Source organism: Acanthaster planci, linkage group LG03, assembly GCF_054643075.1.
Source record: "Acanthaster planci isolate LZ-2023a linkage group LG03, COTS_SCS, whole genome shotgun sequence".
In the NCBI taxonomy this organism is placed as follows: Eukaryota; Metazoa; Echinodermata; class Asteroidea; order Valvatida; family Acanthasteridae; genus Acanthaster; species Acanthaster planci.
The window spans coordinates 3,753,222-3,774,221 of record NC_141779.1 but is presented as its reverse complement, the minus strand read 5'-3'; the positions used below and the strand labels follow the sequence as shown (position 1 = coordinate 3,774,221).

The following is a 21,000-nucleotide window of genomic DNA, read 5'->3' as shown; positions in this document are numbered from 1 at the left end:
TTGTGAGTTATACTTGTGGTTTGCTATACGGTTGTTTTTATAGTTCCCCTGTCTAACTGATTCTTACTTTTTACTCAATTATGTGCAATATATTCAGCACATTGTTTATTCAAATCAATCTTGAGTAGGCCTATAGCAACATTTTTTCTCTCACATATTCACGGATACCGTCGAAATAAATGGAATTGGAACCAACCGTGTTTAACCCTGTTTGCAACTCCTATCCAAGAGCAGAAATAGCCAACACCAGGACAATATTGGAGGGCGCACAGGCCCAAAATATGATTTCAGGTTTTAAAGCCGGTTTTAAAAATGAATCTTTTTCAGCTGAAAGGTATATCCGGCTAGACAACTTCACGGCACCATTTTTGGATATCCTCAGCTGTGCTGCAAAAGACAAAAATAAAATTAATGATATTTTTTCCACAAATTGCCCTATCCTATAGGAACTAAAAGTGAAAAAGGTTAAACGCGCGTTTTACTATCATCATGCGACAATGTGACAGCACGACGCGCCAGTGCGCTGTGGACTGGGCAAGTGGTGCTGAGTCAAAAGTGAGGGACATTAAATCAGAATCCTTTCTCCTATGGCGGTCTCAACAAACGTTTGAGACTGACCACGCTCACATTTATTGCCTTGTGAGTTAAAAATTATATATTTCCAACGATTTTGTCCACTAATTTTACTTCGCTTGTTCAACCCCGGCCCTGTAATGGTATGTCCCCCCGACAGCCAGCGTTTTTTCACTGTTTAAGACCGGCCACGTGACGGGCTCTTGACCAATTATATCATAGGAACTGTCTCGGGCCTAAATAGTTAATAAAAAAAACTGCAATTAATATGTAATGAAGAGAAAGTACATTTTGAGGGAAAACCTAGCAGTACGGGATAGGTCTAGGTCCAAAAGAAAGATCTGCATCACTTTTTATTGACACTGGAAATATGAAAAGTAAACAAGAAGAAAAACCGCAGGATATAAATAATTGCTCTCAAAAGGTCGTCTTTTATTTATCAGATTTTATCTTTTATTTTTCAAACAAGAGAGAAATATCAAATTTGCCTTTTTATTCACATAAGTCGGTTTTAGATTCTCCGAGATGAAAACAAAGGAGCCTGCACTGTAGATTAATGAGAGCGCAATGCGCAGGCCTCCACCTTGCATTCGAACGGTTACCTTTGATATCGATACTGTATGCATATACAGGAACTCGTAATTGATGAGGACTGCTTCATTATGCTGCATGTACATGTACCACATTAACGTGCTAGAGTATGTCAAGCAGTATATCTGCTGGCCTAGGACTCATGTACTGTATTCTCCTCAGCGTTTCTGTGTATACAGTCTTGCATCTGTTCCCGTTTCCGATCGTGTGTTTACATAGGGGTGTCGCCCCCCTGTACTTATCTCATTATTGATTACTTTGTATACACGCTGCTCTCATCTTCCATGATTCAATGTACAGTGATAATAGCGCGAAATGAGGCTGACACTCACATGGACATGGTATTGGAATGCAGTGTCAATATTGTAAAACCGAAATAGCAACAGGTAGGCCCGGGCTACATGCGTGCAACGTAGTCGGTCACAAGCTGTTGTGGATCCAACTGGGAACAGACGTGAGTAGCCTATGCATCTGTAAATGCAATTGTATCAATCGGAGATAGTGTTGTGTGTAAAATGAATGCCGATCAGATGCATGCTCTGTGAAGATGGAGCAAAGTCTGGCACCCGTCAACGTGAATAACAACAAGCCCGAGTCTCCCGTAAAGAAGATGGGCACCGTACCGCCGATCAAGTATTCCTCTACCATGCCGCACCCCAGGAAGGGAGTGTGGTGTGCAGGAGGCAGGGCCATCCCCAGCCTCACCACGGGCAAGGAACTGAGGCAGGAACATGAATTTCTGGTGCAAACCTGTAGCAGCACTGAAGAGAGGGTCTCTTGCCAATTGAAAATGCTGCGAAGAGAACTGGTGGGTATAAATATACATATACAATTCATTTCTATCGCTGATTTGTCTGCAATCTTTGGACCTAGATGATCATGATATACTTTTACACATTTGTACTTGAAAATGTAACTTAATTCCATGATGGACATAGATCCTAAAAATGAGTACATCTTTCCAACGTCGTGGGCAACTTTGGTCAAAATATCAACTGATTACACTTTTGTAAAAACTCTCCCCAAAGTTGATAAAACGCTTAGACGTTCAGTACCAGTTATCAGGTTGATAACAATTAGAAAAATTATAAAGCTTTACTGGTTTGATAACATTTAGACGTGAGATTCTTGGGAGGTAAGTCAAGACACCCAGAATTCACAGTTCAAGAAGAGGAGCAAAGATTAACAAAATGAAACAGTATGTTGTGCACTCTCGGGTATTTTATTGTGCCTAACAACAATTTACAACACCTGCAGAAAGCATACATATTAATGAAAACTGGGATCACCATAGGGCAACTATCAAAGGCATACACATGTGCTTGGATGCATTATTGATTTCAACAGATTGGAATGCCATCGATAAAATGACAGTCGTTAAAAGAAACATGATTCTGGCGCCCATAAATTCATAAAAGCGAAGAGGTTTTGCGAGATCAGCCTATTAATGTGTTAACGGGTTTATAATGCTGTTCTAGCGTGCCTTAGTTAATTAATATTCATGCATATCGACGCGGGGACGGGTGTTTTATAAACCTAGACTCTCTTTTCCTTCTGTTAAATGTTGAAGCGTATTGTGAGGCATTTCAGCTAAGTAATAAATTGAAATAGTAAAAAAAATTGACTGTTTTAAGTTTGAAAAAATATTATAGTGTTCGCTCAGATTGTAAGGCAGCCTTTAATGTAGATTCAGCAAACTGAGAAACAAGGAAATTATAAGGAAAATAAATACGAGTTCTTTTTTTAGCAGAAGAGAAAGTCGTTATGGCCTGATGGACAGACCTTCCCGCCGTGACTCATTTTTGTAAGGACAAGTCAGTTTCATAAGCGATAGTGTCATTGTTCGTGATGGCATTGTTTCGACAATGGGATTTCACAAGCGAAGCTCAGGAAGCGTCAGTGAAGGAAATGAGATATGAAAATGGCGGGTTGGTCCTGGCAGAAGGCCGAAACTTGACTCCGCCAATTGCAATTCCATATTTCACGATATCTGGGGAGACGAAAGCGACTATTCCCCATGGTGGAGTGTATAAAGGTTTGGTACCCGCTGCAGTTTCACAAAATTACTGACAATGTCGTCATTTAGGTGAACGGTTATCATGGAGATGATGGCCATCTGAACCTGTCTGACATCACATTAATATGATTCCAGCGAGTTTTCTTAATAACTTCGATGCTTCGATCCTTTTTCTTGTATGCCATTTTCACGTGAGAGCTCCTTTGGACTACCTTCGTTAAAGACCACTTCAAACCGAAGAGTACATAGTCTACTCGTAAAAGTCATAAAGACTGCAGTTGGTCAGCTAGTAAATTATTGGCAATCACAACGAATATGTAAGCTATAGTTACAATACTTTACAGAATACAGTACTCTAAAACAAGATACCAGATATATTTTATTGTACAATAATACATATTCATGTGACCTCATTCTAATGCAGAAACATCAGGCAGTGCATACTGACTCAGGGACCATATCTTTTCAATATGGGGTGGACTGTTTTTTCCCCCGAAAGAACATCACATGAACTTGAAGTTATATTACAATCAATTAAAAAGTTCACTGCTGTCGTAAAATACCCATAAACTACATGCTTCACTAAAGACGGATTGTTAAACATGCATGGTAAATTCGTACTCAGTGGACCCACTGTGTGTGATATGGATCCCACCTACAGGGCAAAATGCATAAACGATGTGTTACATTTAACAGCTTGTTGTCGAGGTGCATGCACCGTAATCTTTTGTCGTCCCACTTGACCTTTTGGGAGATCAGAAAAAAGACCCTCAATCCTTCTGTTGTTTGCACACGGCTTACACTCTACAAATTATTTATGACACTGCCTCGGGAATTTATCAGTACCAAACCAATTTATCGTGCCTGCACTTTAATTTATCAATCGTATTTGGTTCTTTTTAAACTAGGCAGGCTTAAGTGGCTTGCATATTTTTATGGGTCTAGCCGTGCACATTGGCTGCAAGAAATGGTGCTTTTGTGATACCTCATGAACACATTGACTGGATAGTATATGTGACCGCAGAAATCCTGCTCCACTGAAGTAACACATCTCTTTTCATTTGATAAATCAGTAAAATAACCTTGTTTAATATTCCTTTCGCGTTATATAACAATGAACAAACGGGCATAATTTAAATGATGTGGACACAGAGGTGAGCGTTTGGTCCAATCGATATTTCTCCAGTCACCTGACATGCAGGTGTGAATAGCGCGGGTCAATCGTGCGATCTCATTTTTTTAGCCTGTAAAATTCATAGACTCATTGGTGTGTGCTTTCTATACATGTGCCTGGACGTGAGGTTTGAAGGAGGTATTAAGCACCCTCGACGCTTGGTACACAGGTGGAGCGAGACATTTATAAGCTCAATAACTCGGTACCAACAACAGATCCTGCGGGAAAACATCCACTTTGTCATATTTAGCAAAGTGAGATTGCTAAATCTTGCTTTCGAAAAACAATCAACAAATATTCGCCCAAACCAAATTAAAACAAGGAGACAGAATTGGGCGTCGCGAAGTGGAGGGCAAGGAGGCCTTTACCCGTGGAAAACAATTTAGAACAGCTCAGGAGAAAGAATTGGGAATAAAGGAAGACGGGGGATAAAAATGTTGATTCGCTAGAAAACAGCTCCAGAGGTTTTGGAAAAGCTAGCAGATATATTTTCCAGAAATTGATAATGTTGCAGTGTGAAATTCTTAATGAATATTTTGATAAAATTTACTTGACGGAATTGGAAAAGGCCTTTTTAACCTGTCCGAAAATGGTTCTATTACACAGAAGGCTATGCGGATGCAGGACCAGTTGTTACTGCGACAGCTCCTACGTATCTATGCAATGATAAACGATCTCTATGGCAACGCTCAGGACCGGTCTCCAAGCAACCAGCAGGAGGCACCTATCATGGCTGACGAGGTGGCTGACCTCCTCACACAATCCGGGCACCTGGACATCCGGGACATTGTCAGTCGATTGTCGCCGCTGCGGCGGCGGAGGGGGAGCGACCCTGAAGCCCTGCACTGCGGCGTCACCGGCACACTCGAGTTCGACGAGTCAGATGTCGAGGGTAAGAACTAGCGCCCTCTTTACTTCACACAAATTAAACTCCCGTCTGCCCCGTGCAAGTAGGCTCTCGATTCTCAAAATCTGGGAAACAGTTGCAACTCGCTAAGGCCTTTTAACCAGACTTAAAACATTATCAGTGTATACCTTTTTCTTTTAAGACAGCAAGTGAATACAAGCGCAGTTTCGATGGCCATTGGCAATGTTTTCCTACAGTAGATCAGGAAAAACTGAGAAAAATTCTTCGCTAAACACTACGTATTGTGCGTGTACAATGAACAAACACAACAAAAACAACTCCGTAAAAACCATCACGATGCCTTCAGTGCCGTTTAAGGATACTCCTGGTCCTAGGAAAAAAACATCAAAGCAAACAAAGCAAAAAGTAAACAACTGGACATCTTTCATTCAAATGTATGCACGAATGACTGTTTGCAAGTGACTGCACTGAAACACAGTGCGTGATTTTGCTCGGACCAACGGCGTAACGTCTTGTTGTCAGTGCGTGCCTTCTGCTGAATTTGTCACGAGTTACAACAAAGAAACTGCCGCTTATATAGAATCATTGTTCTTTCAGGTGACAAAGTACGTGCGTGCATATATATTGCGTCATACGTTGTCAAATCTCAACTCTTGTGGAAGATAATTCTAAACTGCATTTTGACAGAGTGAAAGGTGGTTCTCATTGAAGGCGCCCACAGCATGTCTCGTTTAGTGAAGTTACTGCCGCTAGTGACAACCGCAATGGCATTTTAAGTTTGAGTTCAGGTCTGAAATTGAGGAATCTTTGTTTCAAAACACGGCATGTGTACAGTGTAGTATTTCTGACCTGTTCGCGTAATGCAGTAGCAGAGCTCAGCAGATTTTCTATAATGCGAAAATCAAATTTGATAACTGCGGAGTTTCGCATAATAACGAAGTTTGGCGCACCTCGCCAAAATTGAACATTATTTACCACGATATTCCGGTGGACAAAAATCGGGTCGGCTGGAAAAGATGTTGACTTTGTTGTCCTCACCTGAGCTGACTGATTTTTTAGTCCTTTTTTGACTGCAGATGTTAACACTAAATTTATATCCCTGCAACAACAATCTGAACAGACACCCGTTCTCCGTTTAAGCCAGCGAACCTTAGTGATAACCACGTAGTGTCGAAAGGGATCTCTACTGGCTAAAAAAGGGCAGTATAAGAAACAAAAAGTGACCGTACTTCGGTAAATTTACAACTTTAACGAGATAGTGCCACATAACGCAATGTAAAGCGTACTTATTTAATAGTCAGTCTTAAAAGCAAAGAACAACCTAATTAGTGGTAAAAATATCAGCAGTGTCAAACCGTGTTCTTCAATATGTGCCATTCTAATGCGATGTTGAAACAAACCTGGCAATATCCCTACAACACACTAAAGTAGTTGTGAACTTATTGGAACTTTAGGTCTAATGGGCTTTTTTATCAACACCGCCTGATTTATGTTTTGAGAGAGTTCCGTTTTGGCAAACGATGTTGTCTTTCACAGTTGAATGTTGAAACGGTGCTTGTGTGGGAAAGCTGCTCTGTTTATACTCATCGTGCTCACTGGTCAAGTTGGTCATCAGGAAAGTAAATTACTAGCAAATTAGAATTAGCACATTGCGTGGACATGTCCACTCTGTCTGCGGAGAGAAGCACGCGGCTTACACGATATGCGTAACTATTAATTATGTTTAGGGTTAAAAGACGAACTTCCTACGTATGTGGGGATTATTTATAAACTATCCAGCAACCAGAATTAAACGCCATTTACGCTAGCGGTGCCTTCCTGTTCGCACGCAGGTGTTACGCGCGCGTTATCGGTACATTCCTCTCCGACCAATAGGATGTAATTTGCGCACGCGCTCACGTTAAGTGCTGCACGGTCAACTCGTTCCACCTGAACGCAAATTTGCTTCATTTATTGGACGACCGTGAACAGCCGTGGGTTGCTTGGCATCATGGATCGGTGTTGTGACCCCGCTGCGGTGCTGGGGATGTCGCCTTCCTCAACCTGAGCGGTGGATCGGAACCGAACAGCGAACAGTTTGGGGAAATAAACGAAAAAAATGGTGAGGAATGAATTGGCTAGAACGGCCACCGACAAGACGGCTATCTTCTGCCGGGCCTCTGAGGCCGTGGTGTAAACCGGCACGGCGGCAAGGCACAAGACGAGCGTGGAGTACACGCTGACGCCGATGAATTTGGACTCGTTGTAATTGTCTGGAACTTTCCGGGCCCGGAAAGCGAAGTAGCAACACAGCAGAACGATGAGGAGGTTGTAGCCACAGAAGCCTGGGAATGCCCCACTGAACAAGCAGTACAGCTCGATGTGATCGCTGGGTGGAGAGGTGTACAGGAGGGCTGGCTGGGCTGAGTCTATGACACCGACAATGAACACGGCGATGAGCTGAGATCACCAAAGAAAAACAGACGGTAGTATAGTCAATACCAGTCATTGTCAAAAACTATAGCAAGCAGGTCCTTCACTGATTCTTCAGTGAAAAGCCTACATTGAACGAGTGCGGACGCAAAATGTTACACACACAGCTCGAGATAGGGTTACTATGCTTGTCAAACTATTACATTTGTCTGCAAAACGGCTATGGACTCAAATCTAGGGTTCAATACCATGACACTGCTTAACAGCCTGTAGAAACGTCATGCTAATTCCACCTAAAATCCCTTTAATGAGTGTAAAATTGGGTTACAGAGCTTAGTGTAGGCAATAACGTGCTTACCTGAATCAGGATCAGTATAGCTGCAGTGGCAACAAGCTGGGCTGGTCCGACGAATCGCGGAGGCCTTACCATCCTCCTTCCAGCTCTGAAGATCCGGTAGATCCGGTTGACCTTGAGCAACGTGGGTGCATATGTTGTGGTGAAACACACAGAGATCAGAGCTTCGGACGCCGCGCACGTCAGTCTCGTTGGTGGTTGCAGAAGTGGGATAATAGCCAGGAAGGCCGTCGTCAGGCCAAGGAGGTTGATGCCGCTTAGCTCCCTACTTGTAGCCTTCACCAGCCGGCTCTGGCGATAATACACCATACCCACCATCGTGAGGCATGACAGAATGATTCCCAAACAGGTCAGAATGAAGATACCTGTGATAAGCGGATCTGTGAGGTTCACGGTCAATGGCCTGATGGGAACACAGGCATCATATGCATCATTCGGCCAATGGGTCTTTGGGCACGCTACACACTCATCCCCGTTCTTAACGATCGCGTTGTCGTCACATCTCTGGCACCCCCAACAGCACTTCTGTTCCAGGGGAACAACTATGTATCCTACTGAACATTCTTGGCGACAAAGTGACCGGGGAATCTCAGGATTCTGCGACATCCATCCAAGCCATTGGATCCTCTCACGGTCCACCTCAAGTCTATTGTGCTTCTTCCTAGAGTCCCACTTGCCGATGTCTTCGAAGCTGTATCTCCCATCGTTGTACTGAAGGTTTTTCAAGATATACACTCCATCAGGGTCTCCGTTTTGGTTCAAGTGTAACGGCCCCGCAGTTCCCGTGAAGTTGACGTGCAGCAGGTGTTTTCGTAAATCTTCCCCTTTAATTTGGGCCCGGGTCAGGGAGCAGTTCCACGCGTTTCTCGATGGAGGGCAAGCCTCCATCAGCAATGAGTGGAGACCGTGAGCAAATACATTCACGGCGTCTATCGGACCTGCGACGTTATACTCAGCAGAGAAGCCGTCAGGCAGAGGATCAGCACAGACCTCCATGGGGAGTGTCTCCGAGCAGTTAGAAGCAAGCTTCTTCCTCCAGTACCGAGTGAACCACTTCCCAGCGGCCTTCGCTTGTCTCGGATCAACTGAGTTGAGGTACTCTTCGAAGGCTGGCTGCCTGGGATTGTTCAGTCGGACGAAGATACCCCCAGCCACGAGCTGCTCTTGGTTGTAGTCTGCCAGTGAGTAACCCCATCCGTCACTAGCAATCCAAGTTAGCTTGTACGGGAAAGCCGTCTTTGACACCTGCTTCAGGAACTTGTAGGGCAGTGCCCCGGCCGCGAAGACAACCACGACCCGGACGGAACTCAGTCCCTTCAGCGTCAGCACGATTTCTTCCATATCCCGCTCGGCGTCCAGTTCAGACAGCGGAGCGGACATGGCTACACAGATCCCGCCTTCCTCGGCCTGTGTGATCAGTTGCCGGGCGCCGTGGAGACCGTAGCTATCCACCGTGTAGATGACAGCGATGTAGTGCCAGCTGAAGTGTAACAAGAGGTCCACGATAGCGCCGGCCTGCAGCTGATCCGGCGGCACGGTGCGGAGAAAGTACGGGAAGCGAGCCTTGTTGGAAAGCTCATTACTGGTGGCCCAGTGGGATATCACTGGGAGCTTATAAGGTTGGGTGATTTTACTGACAATGACGCTAGTTGCACTAGAATCGGGTCCAACTATACCGACCACCTTGTCTACTGGCGACTTCAATCCGATATCGCAGGATGAATCGTTTACAAACGACAAAGCCACACTCACGGCTATGTCTTCCTTCCATCCAGAATCCCAGATCTCGAATCCTAGTGAGATGTTTGGGAGGAGGTCATCTCTCTTGTTGACCTGGCCAATGGCAAAGGCCATGGCCTCCGGTAAAAGCATGCCCAACGAAATCTCGTCATCGGTGAAGTCACACGAGAACTCAGAGCTGCGGGCAACCGTGAACATGCCCCCAAGAACAAGGTCTCCCGGTTGGCGGTAGACGTCGCACTGATTGTTGGGTAAGGAGAACTCATTCACGCAAGCTACCAGACCAAACACGAACGCAAAGTTGCACCAAACTACGATGGAAATGCGACCAAGCTTTGGACCCATTCTTTTTTACTTGCACGGAAGTAAAAACACACCAGGATGTTAAATGGCGCGTAATGATTTCATCCCGACACCCGAACAGGCACCAAATCGCGTAGAAGTTTAATTCCGAGGCAACTGCAGACGGGCAAGTATACGTTTGCGTCTACACAGTATCAGTCACCTCTTGTTGCTTCAGTCCAGTCATGACCTTCCCTGTAACCCAAAAAATTGCTAAATTAATAAATGAAATACCTACGAAAGGCACTAAGATGGAGCGAAGAAAGGAAAGAACATGGGCGATTCACAATAGTGCGCCTGCAAAAGTTTGCAACGCAGTGTCCAATCATAATTAGCTAAATCTGGCGACCCAATGCGTGTTTGGAAAGGATCGACAGATTTCGCGCAATGTGATTGGCCAACTCGTTGCAAACCCTTGGAGGCGCACTGTTTTGAATCGCTTGTATTGTTTTACACAATCGCATTGTTACCTGTAAGTAAGCCAGACATCTCGTCTTGTCAACATCCCTTACACATTGTATTTTCTTAGAAAATACAATTTAATAATAATTATTATCAAGTGAAAGTTGAAAATCCTGAGCAAGTTTTCAAAGTTAAAGTAATTAATTGAAAAAAAATAGAAGTTTGCACACCTCCACAATTTTATTGTGGAAATTTAGGACCGGAACCGATACAGGTTTGATTCGTTCTTAATCTCATGATGTTAAGAATGCATTGCATTTCCCGAAACAGATATTTTAATTCAGCCACTCCAGAAATATGGGGTCCGACGCGTGTCATTTTTCTGCCCCTGTTACACCTGACCTAGAGTAAATTTGGAAGGGGTATATCATTGAAATTGACTTCAAACTATTTAGATTTGTTTGACATTAGTTAATCACTCTTGGAAATCGACAAATGTGTTATACATTTACAAAACCATACGCCAGATGTAACGGGATATATAATGGATCCCGAATTTAAAGGACTGGTAATGGTATTTAAATTTATACAAACATATTTGTAAATTCCACGTACAAAATTTGGCGCTATACTTGCAAGCATAGTCTCACTTGGAGCTTTTTCGCGATGTGTGTTCATCATTTTAAATAAATTAAGGAGCCTGTCCATCTGTAGGCCTACGTTTTGATGGTGCGTTGCGTACACGATGCGTTCATGCGTTTCACTTTCGCTGACAAAAAAATCGACTCCGTTAATGTAACCCAACATATGTGTGCGTTGCACTCGGCGATCCAAATCGCCAGTAGAGCGATTTCGACGAATACGCACCGCTTACCGCAAGTGCTGACGTGCATATTGAAAAGCGCCTTTGTGCGTCTTATAAACCGTCGGTCGAGCACAGGACGGAAATTTTTGTTTATTGTGTAATCAAGCAAAGTTGGTTGGGATTTAGGCCTAATGGTTCCAGCATGCTGGCATTGCAATTACAAATACATTCAGAGGAATAATCGAAATAAGTTTATAGAATCAATTAAGTGAACAGTATATTTGTTAGAGTAACAATCTAAACATCGAGAAAGAATGTACTGTTTTAGTTCTTCATATTTAATCAGAACAATTCATTCTAAATCGAAAATGTCTTTTCATGATCGAAAAATATGGGAGGTACTTTTTTACATGATCGAAAAATATGGGAAGTTGTCTAAATGAGGTTTTATCAACACACGTCTGAGGGGAAGAAGTTGGCTGTCAGTTACCTGCGGAATATTGCCTGTCTGTCTGTCTGTCTGTCTGTCTGTCTGTCTGTCTGTCTGTCTGTCTGTCTGTCTGTCTGTCTGCCTGTCTGTCTGCCTGTCTGTCTGCCTGTCTGTCTCTCGGTCGGGATGGCTGTCTGTCGGAAAACATACCGTGGTGGAAAATAAATAATTCAAACTAAATTCTCAAGTTAATCTAAATTAAACGATTGTGACTAATAATAGTAACAATTTCTTTTGAGGCGCCCTCTGCATAAACCTGTGTCAGGATGTTGTACAATCCCACAAAATGTCGAAAATGTTTAACAAAGAAAAAAGTATGGGGTCTTTCGATTATTCATGCGGAAAAGACCAAAAACACGTTTTAAAAGAAAAATAAAACGCCTTGTAGGAAGCAGCAGCCTTTACAATGAAAGATTGTTCCAAAGCCTGGAAGCACTGGTCTGGAACACCCTGTTACTGCAATGCTACGTGCCCGCAATAGGCTGATACAGAGTCCCATTCCCGTAAGCATTTGAGCGAAGACGGCCAAAATTACGAACACGCTATTCTGAATATGAGGGAGCCATGTGTACATCCATGTACCATGCATGTACACAGTTCTTTCGGGGGATCATAGCTAGGCACTGCCAGGTATGTCGAGCCCCCCTCTTACCCAGTCACCGACCGTGGTGATAGTAAATGATGCAATCCAGTGGAATTGGACAGTTCCCACGTCTCAATACGACACTGTTAATGGTACGAAACCCCAGTATCCGAAAAGATGTGCTGGCTCGGAAGGACCAACTCCAAGCAGCGCAGACAGAATTATAGCGTGACGAGCATACCTCATGTTTATCGGAAATAAGTAGACACACCACGCAGTACAAAAGTCGCCTCAGGGTAAAATAAGAAGCCCACTACATGTGTACGAACGACACAGTATACAAATGTGTATTTCTTGACGAAAGTCCCGAAAACACTCACCAAACGAAGACAAAGATGGTCAGCGATTCAGCACAATATGTCAATTTACTCCAGTACTTCAGTTTAAAATAAGAAAGTCAAAGATGTCAAACCAAAAGTAAGATTTAAAGGTATGAAAATTATCCAACGACACAGAATCAAATTCCATCGCAGCCATCGAAACGGCGCTCTAGTCATGCTCACAAACCCGAGAACTAACGATTTGGCTATGTACAACAATTAATGCGTAGACAGTTTCTCCGCAATGATGCCGAATCACCATGGCATAGCCATTGACGGTCCCTCGTCGAATGTTAAAAATCGGTATGTTTAATTATTCATTAACACATGGTCACCATCTATTTTGGTTCACGATGGCGCGAACGACAGAGCGCACTGCCGTATAATTCGAATTGAATTGAGAAGCCGCCCTCGAGCTTCGAGGTAATGGAACTGAGTGTGATAATGGACTTGAATGTCAACTGGAGACAATACACTCGCTGACACTGGCAAAGGACTTCTCTCTAATGTTAGGGCTACAGCAACGCAGTAACCTCACAGCGTGAGACCCAAACCATTGGATGATCGGGGGAGAGGGGGCAATTTTCCCTCCCTACCCTCCAAAAAGAGAGAAGCAATTTACAAGAAACGTACAAGGTCTGGGGACTATTTCATGTGACTTTTTTTCCAAAAATTGTGTACAAAGCTCACAAACTGCTTGCTGGCTACGGTGACCAACCAAAAGCGTCAGAGAGCCTGCCGTTTCGACCCTAACAGAAAGTTTTTAAAAGGCAACAGATGTAAAGCCTTCTCCACCCCAAAACAATTCTGCCCCCCACTGAAGATTTTCTTTTTGGAACTACACTTAACTCCCCTTAGTAACTGAAGCAACGCTCTTTCTTTCTTAGTTTGAGCTCTAATTGTTTCTCATCTAATCGTGATCGTTTGGTTCTAATTTTTTACCGTTTGCATGAGTCAACCCAGTGTATCGGTTGACGATGTGTCAAAATTGTGAATACCATGAAGCAGATAATTTTAGAAGTAAGAGGATTGGAAAGGCATGCCTTTTGAGCCAAAACACGTTTTCTCGCTGTTTCATACAAGTGTTGCATTGTACAGTGGAGGAAAATAGTGAGTGGACAAGGTAAAAAGAAAATTAAATCACTCCAATTACAAGAAAAGTGGCTTAGGCCAACTTTTTCTATATACCAGAGAACTGTTCCTCTTCGCATGATCATTGTATGTGAGCACCGACATCACGTTCCTTAGAACGAGGTGCATTTTCCCTGCAACAAACACAATACCTGACTTTTTGGAATGCAATTTTGTTGCACAAAATGTGAATATTTACAAAGACACGCAGACAACAGGCTGACAGGTTAAGGATCGTCCGCCACTTAAGCAAAGTCTCGATTGAGTCAATTTTCGAAAGTAAAACGTTCCAATGAGAATGTAAAGGTTGAAAATTACTCACCGTAATTGAGAGAAACAGTTGTTTGAAGCGTTCACCGCAACTTCCCCGCTAGAGTAAAATTTCAAAACGTGGAGTTTAATACAAAGTCTCTGTTAAACTAAACATAAGTCAGCATGACACTCCTTTGCACGGCAGCGCTCTGTCTGCCTCTAATCTCCAAAGTAACAGCAGACTGTCAAAGTAATCTCTGATAGATCTTGTGATATTACAAGAAAAATAAAGGAGCACTGGGCGATAGGGTTAAGGAGGCGCATGCGCATAAGCCACACACTGGTTGTAGGTTTTTGAGCTCTCTGTCAGTAGCCAAAGTAACAGTGATGATAATAAATAAATGTGAAGTTCAATGCTGCGTGTTTGTCCGAATATCAATGATTGGTGAAGGAAAGATTATTGGATCTTTGAAATTCGCAGGAAATTAAGGTTGGTCGAAACAAAGCGAATTTTGGCAAGATACTTTGGGTCGTATTGGATGGACATAAAGTGAGGGTTTTTTTCTTATTAGTCCGATGAATATATGGACATTTGGTTAACACGTGGCTGAAAATTTGAACTCCACGAGCAAGCTTGAAATTCTAAAGGTAAGACTAAGTAACAATTGAGACAAGCACTAGGAAAACAATTGAGAAGGGTCTTGGAAATGCGGTTAATTTAAACTCCTTCCAGTATTTGTTTTACCGTCTTAAATTCTGTTTGGCCTTCTTTTTGTTATTTTGACTAAAATGCTTTCCACAGCTGTGGTGTCATCCTGGGAAGAAAAATTTAATGTTACATTGGTTTATTGCATAAACGATACCGTTGAATTAATTTTTTATTTGCAAGCTACCCTTTCTTAAAGATGTTTTCAATGAGTACATTGTGGGCTCGCAATTCCGACATTTACTGGACCACGTCTTCCCTTGCCTTTATGACAGCAGTAGCCCCCTCAGTTGTCCAGGAAAGAAAGCCTTATAGGGTAATATTGAATATTTGAAAAAGAAATTTTTAAATACAATATTTTAAATACATTAGGAATATAAAATAATATTTGTACGCTGAAGAAGAGTGTAGGCTACAGTTGCCGAAAAATTGTCAAAGAAAAATTCATTGCTGTAAAATTTAAGCTTCCCCGGTGACAGTTAAACTGGTGAAAACGTGGTATTTGTAGAAAGAGTGTCCTTGGGGGTCATTTAGTCCCCATGACAACGCCAGCCATCAAGTAATGCCGAAAACATTCACGCCACTTACCAATTTGTCTACATTTCTTCGAGAAACCCATGGCTACTGCGATTGTTTTTTCAAGTGACGTCATCGTTATAAGAGCAGTGGAGCGAAAATATTTGAATGTTATGCCATTTCGTTTCCAGGGAAAGACATCCCATTGTCTTCAAACCCCTCTTTCAGTTTGCTTTGTCCTTCACACATTCAACTGTTCCCTTTTCCGCGAATAACAAAAAAGTCATAAAAATCTCTCAGGAGTCTGAAACTTTATCCGTCCTAAAAGAACTGGACAAATTTTTGTTTCTTCCGTCTGTGTATTTCTTTTTGTGTAGAAAAACAGATTTCGCGGCAGGACTTGTTAAAACATAACATGCACGTTCTGAAAAGACAGCGCATTGCTTGCAGTCAATCCACAGACCTTTGGTTGCAATCCAGTCAATCGGCTGCCGCAGACAACTGTGATGAATAAATAAATCAGGCAAAATAGTCTCAGGTTCCTCTACAAGTCTTCAAGGAAACATCCATTAAAGCTCATATCCTCATCCTTAATTTTCTTGTCCATTTCTACAACGGCTAAAGCGATGACTTTTGAGGATTTTTCTATCCAAAGATAACCTCCCCCCAAGTTGAGAAGCATATCGCAATTTTGATTTCAATATTGATGTATATCAGTGATATTTAACGAATCATTTTGGATTCAATTGCGATTTCAATCGCTGATTTAAATCAAGATGGTATAAATCGGCTAGGCGTTATGTAAATCGTTGTTTGGCAGGCAATTTGGGGCCTATTTACTGCCCTGAAACCCTTGTTCTGTGACCGTGTCTGTGACTAGATCCAAGAAGTTGCGGCTTGGTGGGAAGATTGCCAATTGGGCTCGTGCACTAAGTTGGATACTTACCAAGTGGAATGGCTGTGATTAAATATTTCAAATGGGCTGAATCAAAATACATTATCTAAAATAACCATGATGTTCTTGCCAATGATCTGTGAATCTTTAAGCTCCTCAAAGGGACAACTTACAATGTAGTTCATCTACTCTTTTCCATGCATTACTGCTCCGGACACATTTTTGTTTTACTGCCTGATGGGTAATTTTCAAATCAGTGAATCTCTTCAGTAATACGTATGGATGTGATAATTAATAGGTGCAGTTTCATTATTAGCCTCTGATAGTCTTCTGATTTTGGCACTCCTGTCATTGAAAAGTTAATTGACGATTGTGACAGCATTATTGTTGATTGGCAGTTGACATATCTACAGTGTGGTCCCTGAGTAGAATTGGCTCATTTCCTCACTGACGTCTTTGACATTTTGCAGCTATATCTGTGGCATTGCAGTACATTGTAGTAGCAGCATTCTATTCCCATCGCGGCTAGCCCTCCCATTCAGCCAAACACCGAACAAATAACAAGGAGCACCATTTACTTCAAGGTTTTCATTTCAAATTTCAATTTCAGTCTGTGCAACTACTTTCCTTGGTCATGGGTGGTCCCAAATGATGACATGATGTGTGTCGCTGACGCCAGCCTCAATGTCACATGCAGCCATACGTGCACATCAGTGCTATCCGAAGCATGAGAAGCGTTACTCTTGAAAAAGTTGGGCAATCGAGTGAAAAACCTGACCCTCAAAAAGACTGAGGCTCTTATGAAACCACTCAAAAGAGTGAAGTTTCCTCTCTGCCAAGGAACCATATGCAGGACAACTAAAAAAAAACCCAGCATATCCTTTATCAGTTTAAACAATAAGGCACCTCTGGTTTCGGCCGGAAGCAGCGGTCGCCTGAATTCCGTAAACGACAAAAGATCAAGACGTGGACCTAAATGTTTATCACTTGCCGCATAGAGCAATATGAGGTACTTTACAGTTGATTTAATACGGATTTTTAAAAACATTTTTAAACATTAAGCGTTAAATCACACATTTTAATTGCTTGTAATTGACACCTGATGAAGTCATAATGACGTCATACTTTGGGATCAGGGTTAATGTTCATACCAATTAAAGGTTCAAGTTCGCGGCGTTGTAGCATGTAGAAAAAATGGTCCGGAAAATTATTGTCTGAAAAAGAGGAGAAGAAAGACGGAATCGAACGATTTCAAAACGGTGAATCGGTTGAGCCCAAACGCCTACAAAATGACCTGTCCGTGGTATCCTCTTGGTGGCGCACTGTATTGTGAATCTCCACTATTCAAGCCTTACAGCATATATACTGGCGACCCACCCCCACACACAGACAACTCGTTTCTTGCTCCTTTCTCGCTTCAGTTTGTGTGAGCATATGCCCATGAAATAAACATGAAAGCTGGCAAGCAAAACTAAGGCTATATTGATGAAAAAATCACGTATCGTACAGAAAAGGAGAAATAACCAAGGGTATAGGCTATAAAATGTTGTAAAGCTCTTGAGTGCTTCCAATGTGACGAGGCCCCCAGCGAGTTATGTCAGTCATTTTCACACTGTGGAACAGAATTTCAATGAATATCGCAGTCACATCATTCACAGGGCCTGCATTCCTTAATGTATGTTATGATAAGGCCACTGCGATGGTTGTGGAATTCTTTAGGTCACATTTCCTAATCACCACACTTTGGCACAAATTGCCTTGAGCTGAGATCGTGAAAAGAGCGACGTCAAAAACCAATTTAAAGCCTTTTCAGAGTTGTTCCGAATGACTGCAACCGTCACTCTTTCGACGTTCTGCACGGGTTGTCACCCTGAATCGTCTTCGTGCTTCAGCGCGACTGTTGAATACCGGTCTGAAACGAGACTAGTGAGTGTCCTTAATAGTCATCTTCTGATAGGCCTCGTCAACCCACCTTGATGGATGCATATGGGGTGTAAATCGCGGGAGAATCGGCGGTATTTATTCCCACGTTTTGACCGGAGGGGAAAGCTTAAGGGCTCTTGGATCACCCCCACTTTTTCGTGGTGAGAAAACAAGGCTAATTTTGAGGTATTTATCGACCTTCCAAAGAAACAAAAATTATACAGTAGCATTTCAGCAGTACTGAAAAAGGGGGGAAAGTGCAAATTTACACACGCAAAATGGTTTGCCCGCTTTCCTTCTTTTTGAGTTTGAGTATAATCAGTAGCATTTCAGCAGTACTGAAAGGGGGGGTGCAAATTTACACACTCAAAATGGTTTGCCCGCTTTCCTTCTTTTTGAGTTTGAGTATAATCAGTAGCATTTCAGCAGTACTGAAAAAGGGGAGGGGTGCAAATTTGTAGAAGCTTTCTTCAGTCCGCTGTTTGGATTTGGTATCCAGCTCCCCCTCCCCCCCCGCAGCTTTTCGAATTTCTACAGCTGGGCAATATCTTCATTTCAACCATCCCAATTCCCCAAGTTCCAATCGCAGAACTGTTGTACAGCAACTGATAGCTACGTCAGTACAAATACAGAAATAGAATTCACAAAGTGGTACAAAAAAAGTGCTTCGCTCTTTATGGATCTAATGCCTATTTTGAGGCAACAATGGAAAAATCATACGTTGCACTTTGATAAAGAACTAAGGTAAAACTTTGCATAAGCTTTCGTAGCAACAACTACTTCATCGGATGCAATGAAGTGAACATCGTCAGGCAAGGTATCATTTTCCAGTGCTGTTATCAGACTAGCACAGCTACCAACCACTGTTTTCAGTATTTTAATTAAGGCAAAACTGTTAATGCCAACCAATGGTGACCTTTCAAACGAACTCTGGCCACACATACGCAGAGGCCAACAGTGCTTTTAAACACAGGACATAAGGTTAGTTTAGTTTAATTCGACAACCAGGAATAAGAAGCCATTACTTCGTTGGCACAACGCTCGTGGACAAGTAGTACGCGCGCCTTACATTCCTCTTCGTAAGTGAGAGGTCACTTCAGTTTAAACCACGTCCTCTGCACATAGAGTTACATGCGTTGATCGCAGTTTACATGGAACCATGGAACCGGAAGTTTACGAGCAACTTCAGCGATCGTCCAATGGGAACATGCCTTTGTGACGAAGCCACGAACCGGATAGGGTTTCGTGACTTGTCACATTTACGCTCGCGTCAAGCTGGAGAATGTGCGTGAGTGTGGTGCCACCGCGGGTATGGCGTCTAATCGGATTAGTCCGTAGGAAAACTTCACGTTCACCAATGTTTTACTTTATTTTCTCTGCCACAGACGTGTTCAGCATGTCGTGTCCTATCTTCATCTGACATCGTCCCGAACTTGGCACTGAACACCTGTTATTCAAGCTCGTGTGACCGAAGAAGCCTACAGCCAATGTACAATATCGACGTACAACACATGACAGTCTACTGCACAATCGTTAACCAGTTAAGCATGAAATGTCAATGTAGCTTGCTTCATTTATTGGCTGTCAAGGACGTCCATTTGACAAGCAAAACTGTGACTGCATATCCACAGCAGTAGGATATAACAATTAATCATCATCAGGGGCGGATCCAGGAATTTTTACGGTCAGCCGGACACCTAAATAATGCATTACAATATTATATTGATGCAATACCATAAGCAACCTTGTAGGATCTGATTTAATTTCATTTTTCATTTCATTTTATTTACTGGTTTTTTTTTGGAGGGGGGTGTCAGAGCAGGGAGCTGACCCGGCCACCCCCACCCCAACTCCTGGATCCGCTCTAGACCGTGCTCGAGGACTGGATGGTGTTGATGGGACTTGGACAGCACACAATGTTCTCCCCAATTCGAGACAACGACAGACTTTATTTTTAAGTCATGTAGATGGAGAGAAATTAAGGATATGAGCCTCGATCTGGACCAAGAGAGGGCGCAATTTTCTGATCAACAGAGGCTCCTTTGGTCGGAACAGAACTTCGGTGGTTCACGAACGACTATGAAATGCACGCGTTCCTGTCGCATCGCTACCAACAACATGAATACTCCCGACCAACATGGCTTTTTTCAACCGATGAGTGGATGCTTCTTCTCGAGGTGGATATTATGCTGTTCTGTGCAGTTCCAACGGAAAACCCGATAGCGACTCGTATAATAGGCCCAATATTTATTTAATATTTTTCGGAGTTGGTGTGATTTTATGATTGTTTAAATCTTATTCTGTAGCTGAAATATTTTCCAGATAATAAAATGGTTTCAGTTTGTTATTGTCAGTGCCTCTGTCCCGAGTTGACTCGTGGATGATACTCAGATGCACCCATAGGCTAGTGCAAACCTCCTTCCCATGGGTACGATCTGGCAGCGTCACGTTGAATCCCACAATGTCTCAGTTGCGCAATCGCATTGAAGGAACGCGCATGCAGTATATTTTTCTTTCTTGAGGCATGGCGGACACAAGGAGGGCGCTATTTGAAGAGGGTAAAATTTGGAGTGAACCATGACATCTAAGTATCTCTATGGGGTGAACTCAGAATTTTACCCAAACCTAATAGCGCCCTCCCATTTTGCTCGCCTTTCCTCAAATAGGCTAATATGGTTCACAGTAAAAATCACTGCACTTTCAGGGGCACCCCTAAATCCTGATATTTCAAAATTATTTTTAAAATACAACTCTCACAGATATCCAAGCTGGACAGTAACATGATTGTCGACATGTCCGCTCTCATTTTCCTTTCAATTTTTAGTGGGTTGACCGATGAAATGTT

General features: G+C 42.7%; 2 protein-coding genes across 2 annotated transcripts; one reads left to right on the top strand and one right to left on the bottom strand.

Moving 5' to 3' along the window:
- Positions 1-1,215: 1,215 nt before the first annotated feature.
- On the top strand, positions 1,216-20,508 carry LOC110986945 (uncharacterized). Its single transcript, XM_022249298.2, has 3 exons — positions 1,216-1,972; positions 4,962-5,247; positions 19,541-20,508. Exons 1-3 carry the CDS (start codon positions 1,712-1,714, stop codon positions 19,573-19,575), a joined length of 582 nt encoding a protein of 193 aa, XP_022104990.2. The 5' UTR covers positions 1,216-1,711; the 3' UTR covers positions 19,576-20,508.
- Positions 7,174-10,075, bottom strand: LOC147799565 (metabotropic glutamate receptor 8-like). The gene is made up of 2 exons (XM_087133958.1): positions 7,994-10,075; positions 7,174-7,662 (listed from the first exon to the last, which is right to left on the bottom strand). Exons 1-2 carry the CDS (start codon positions 10,073-10,075, stop codon positions 7,174-7,176), a joined length of 2,571 nt encoding a protein of 856 aa, XP_086990084.1.
- Positions 20,509-21,000: the final 492 nt, after the last annotated feature.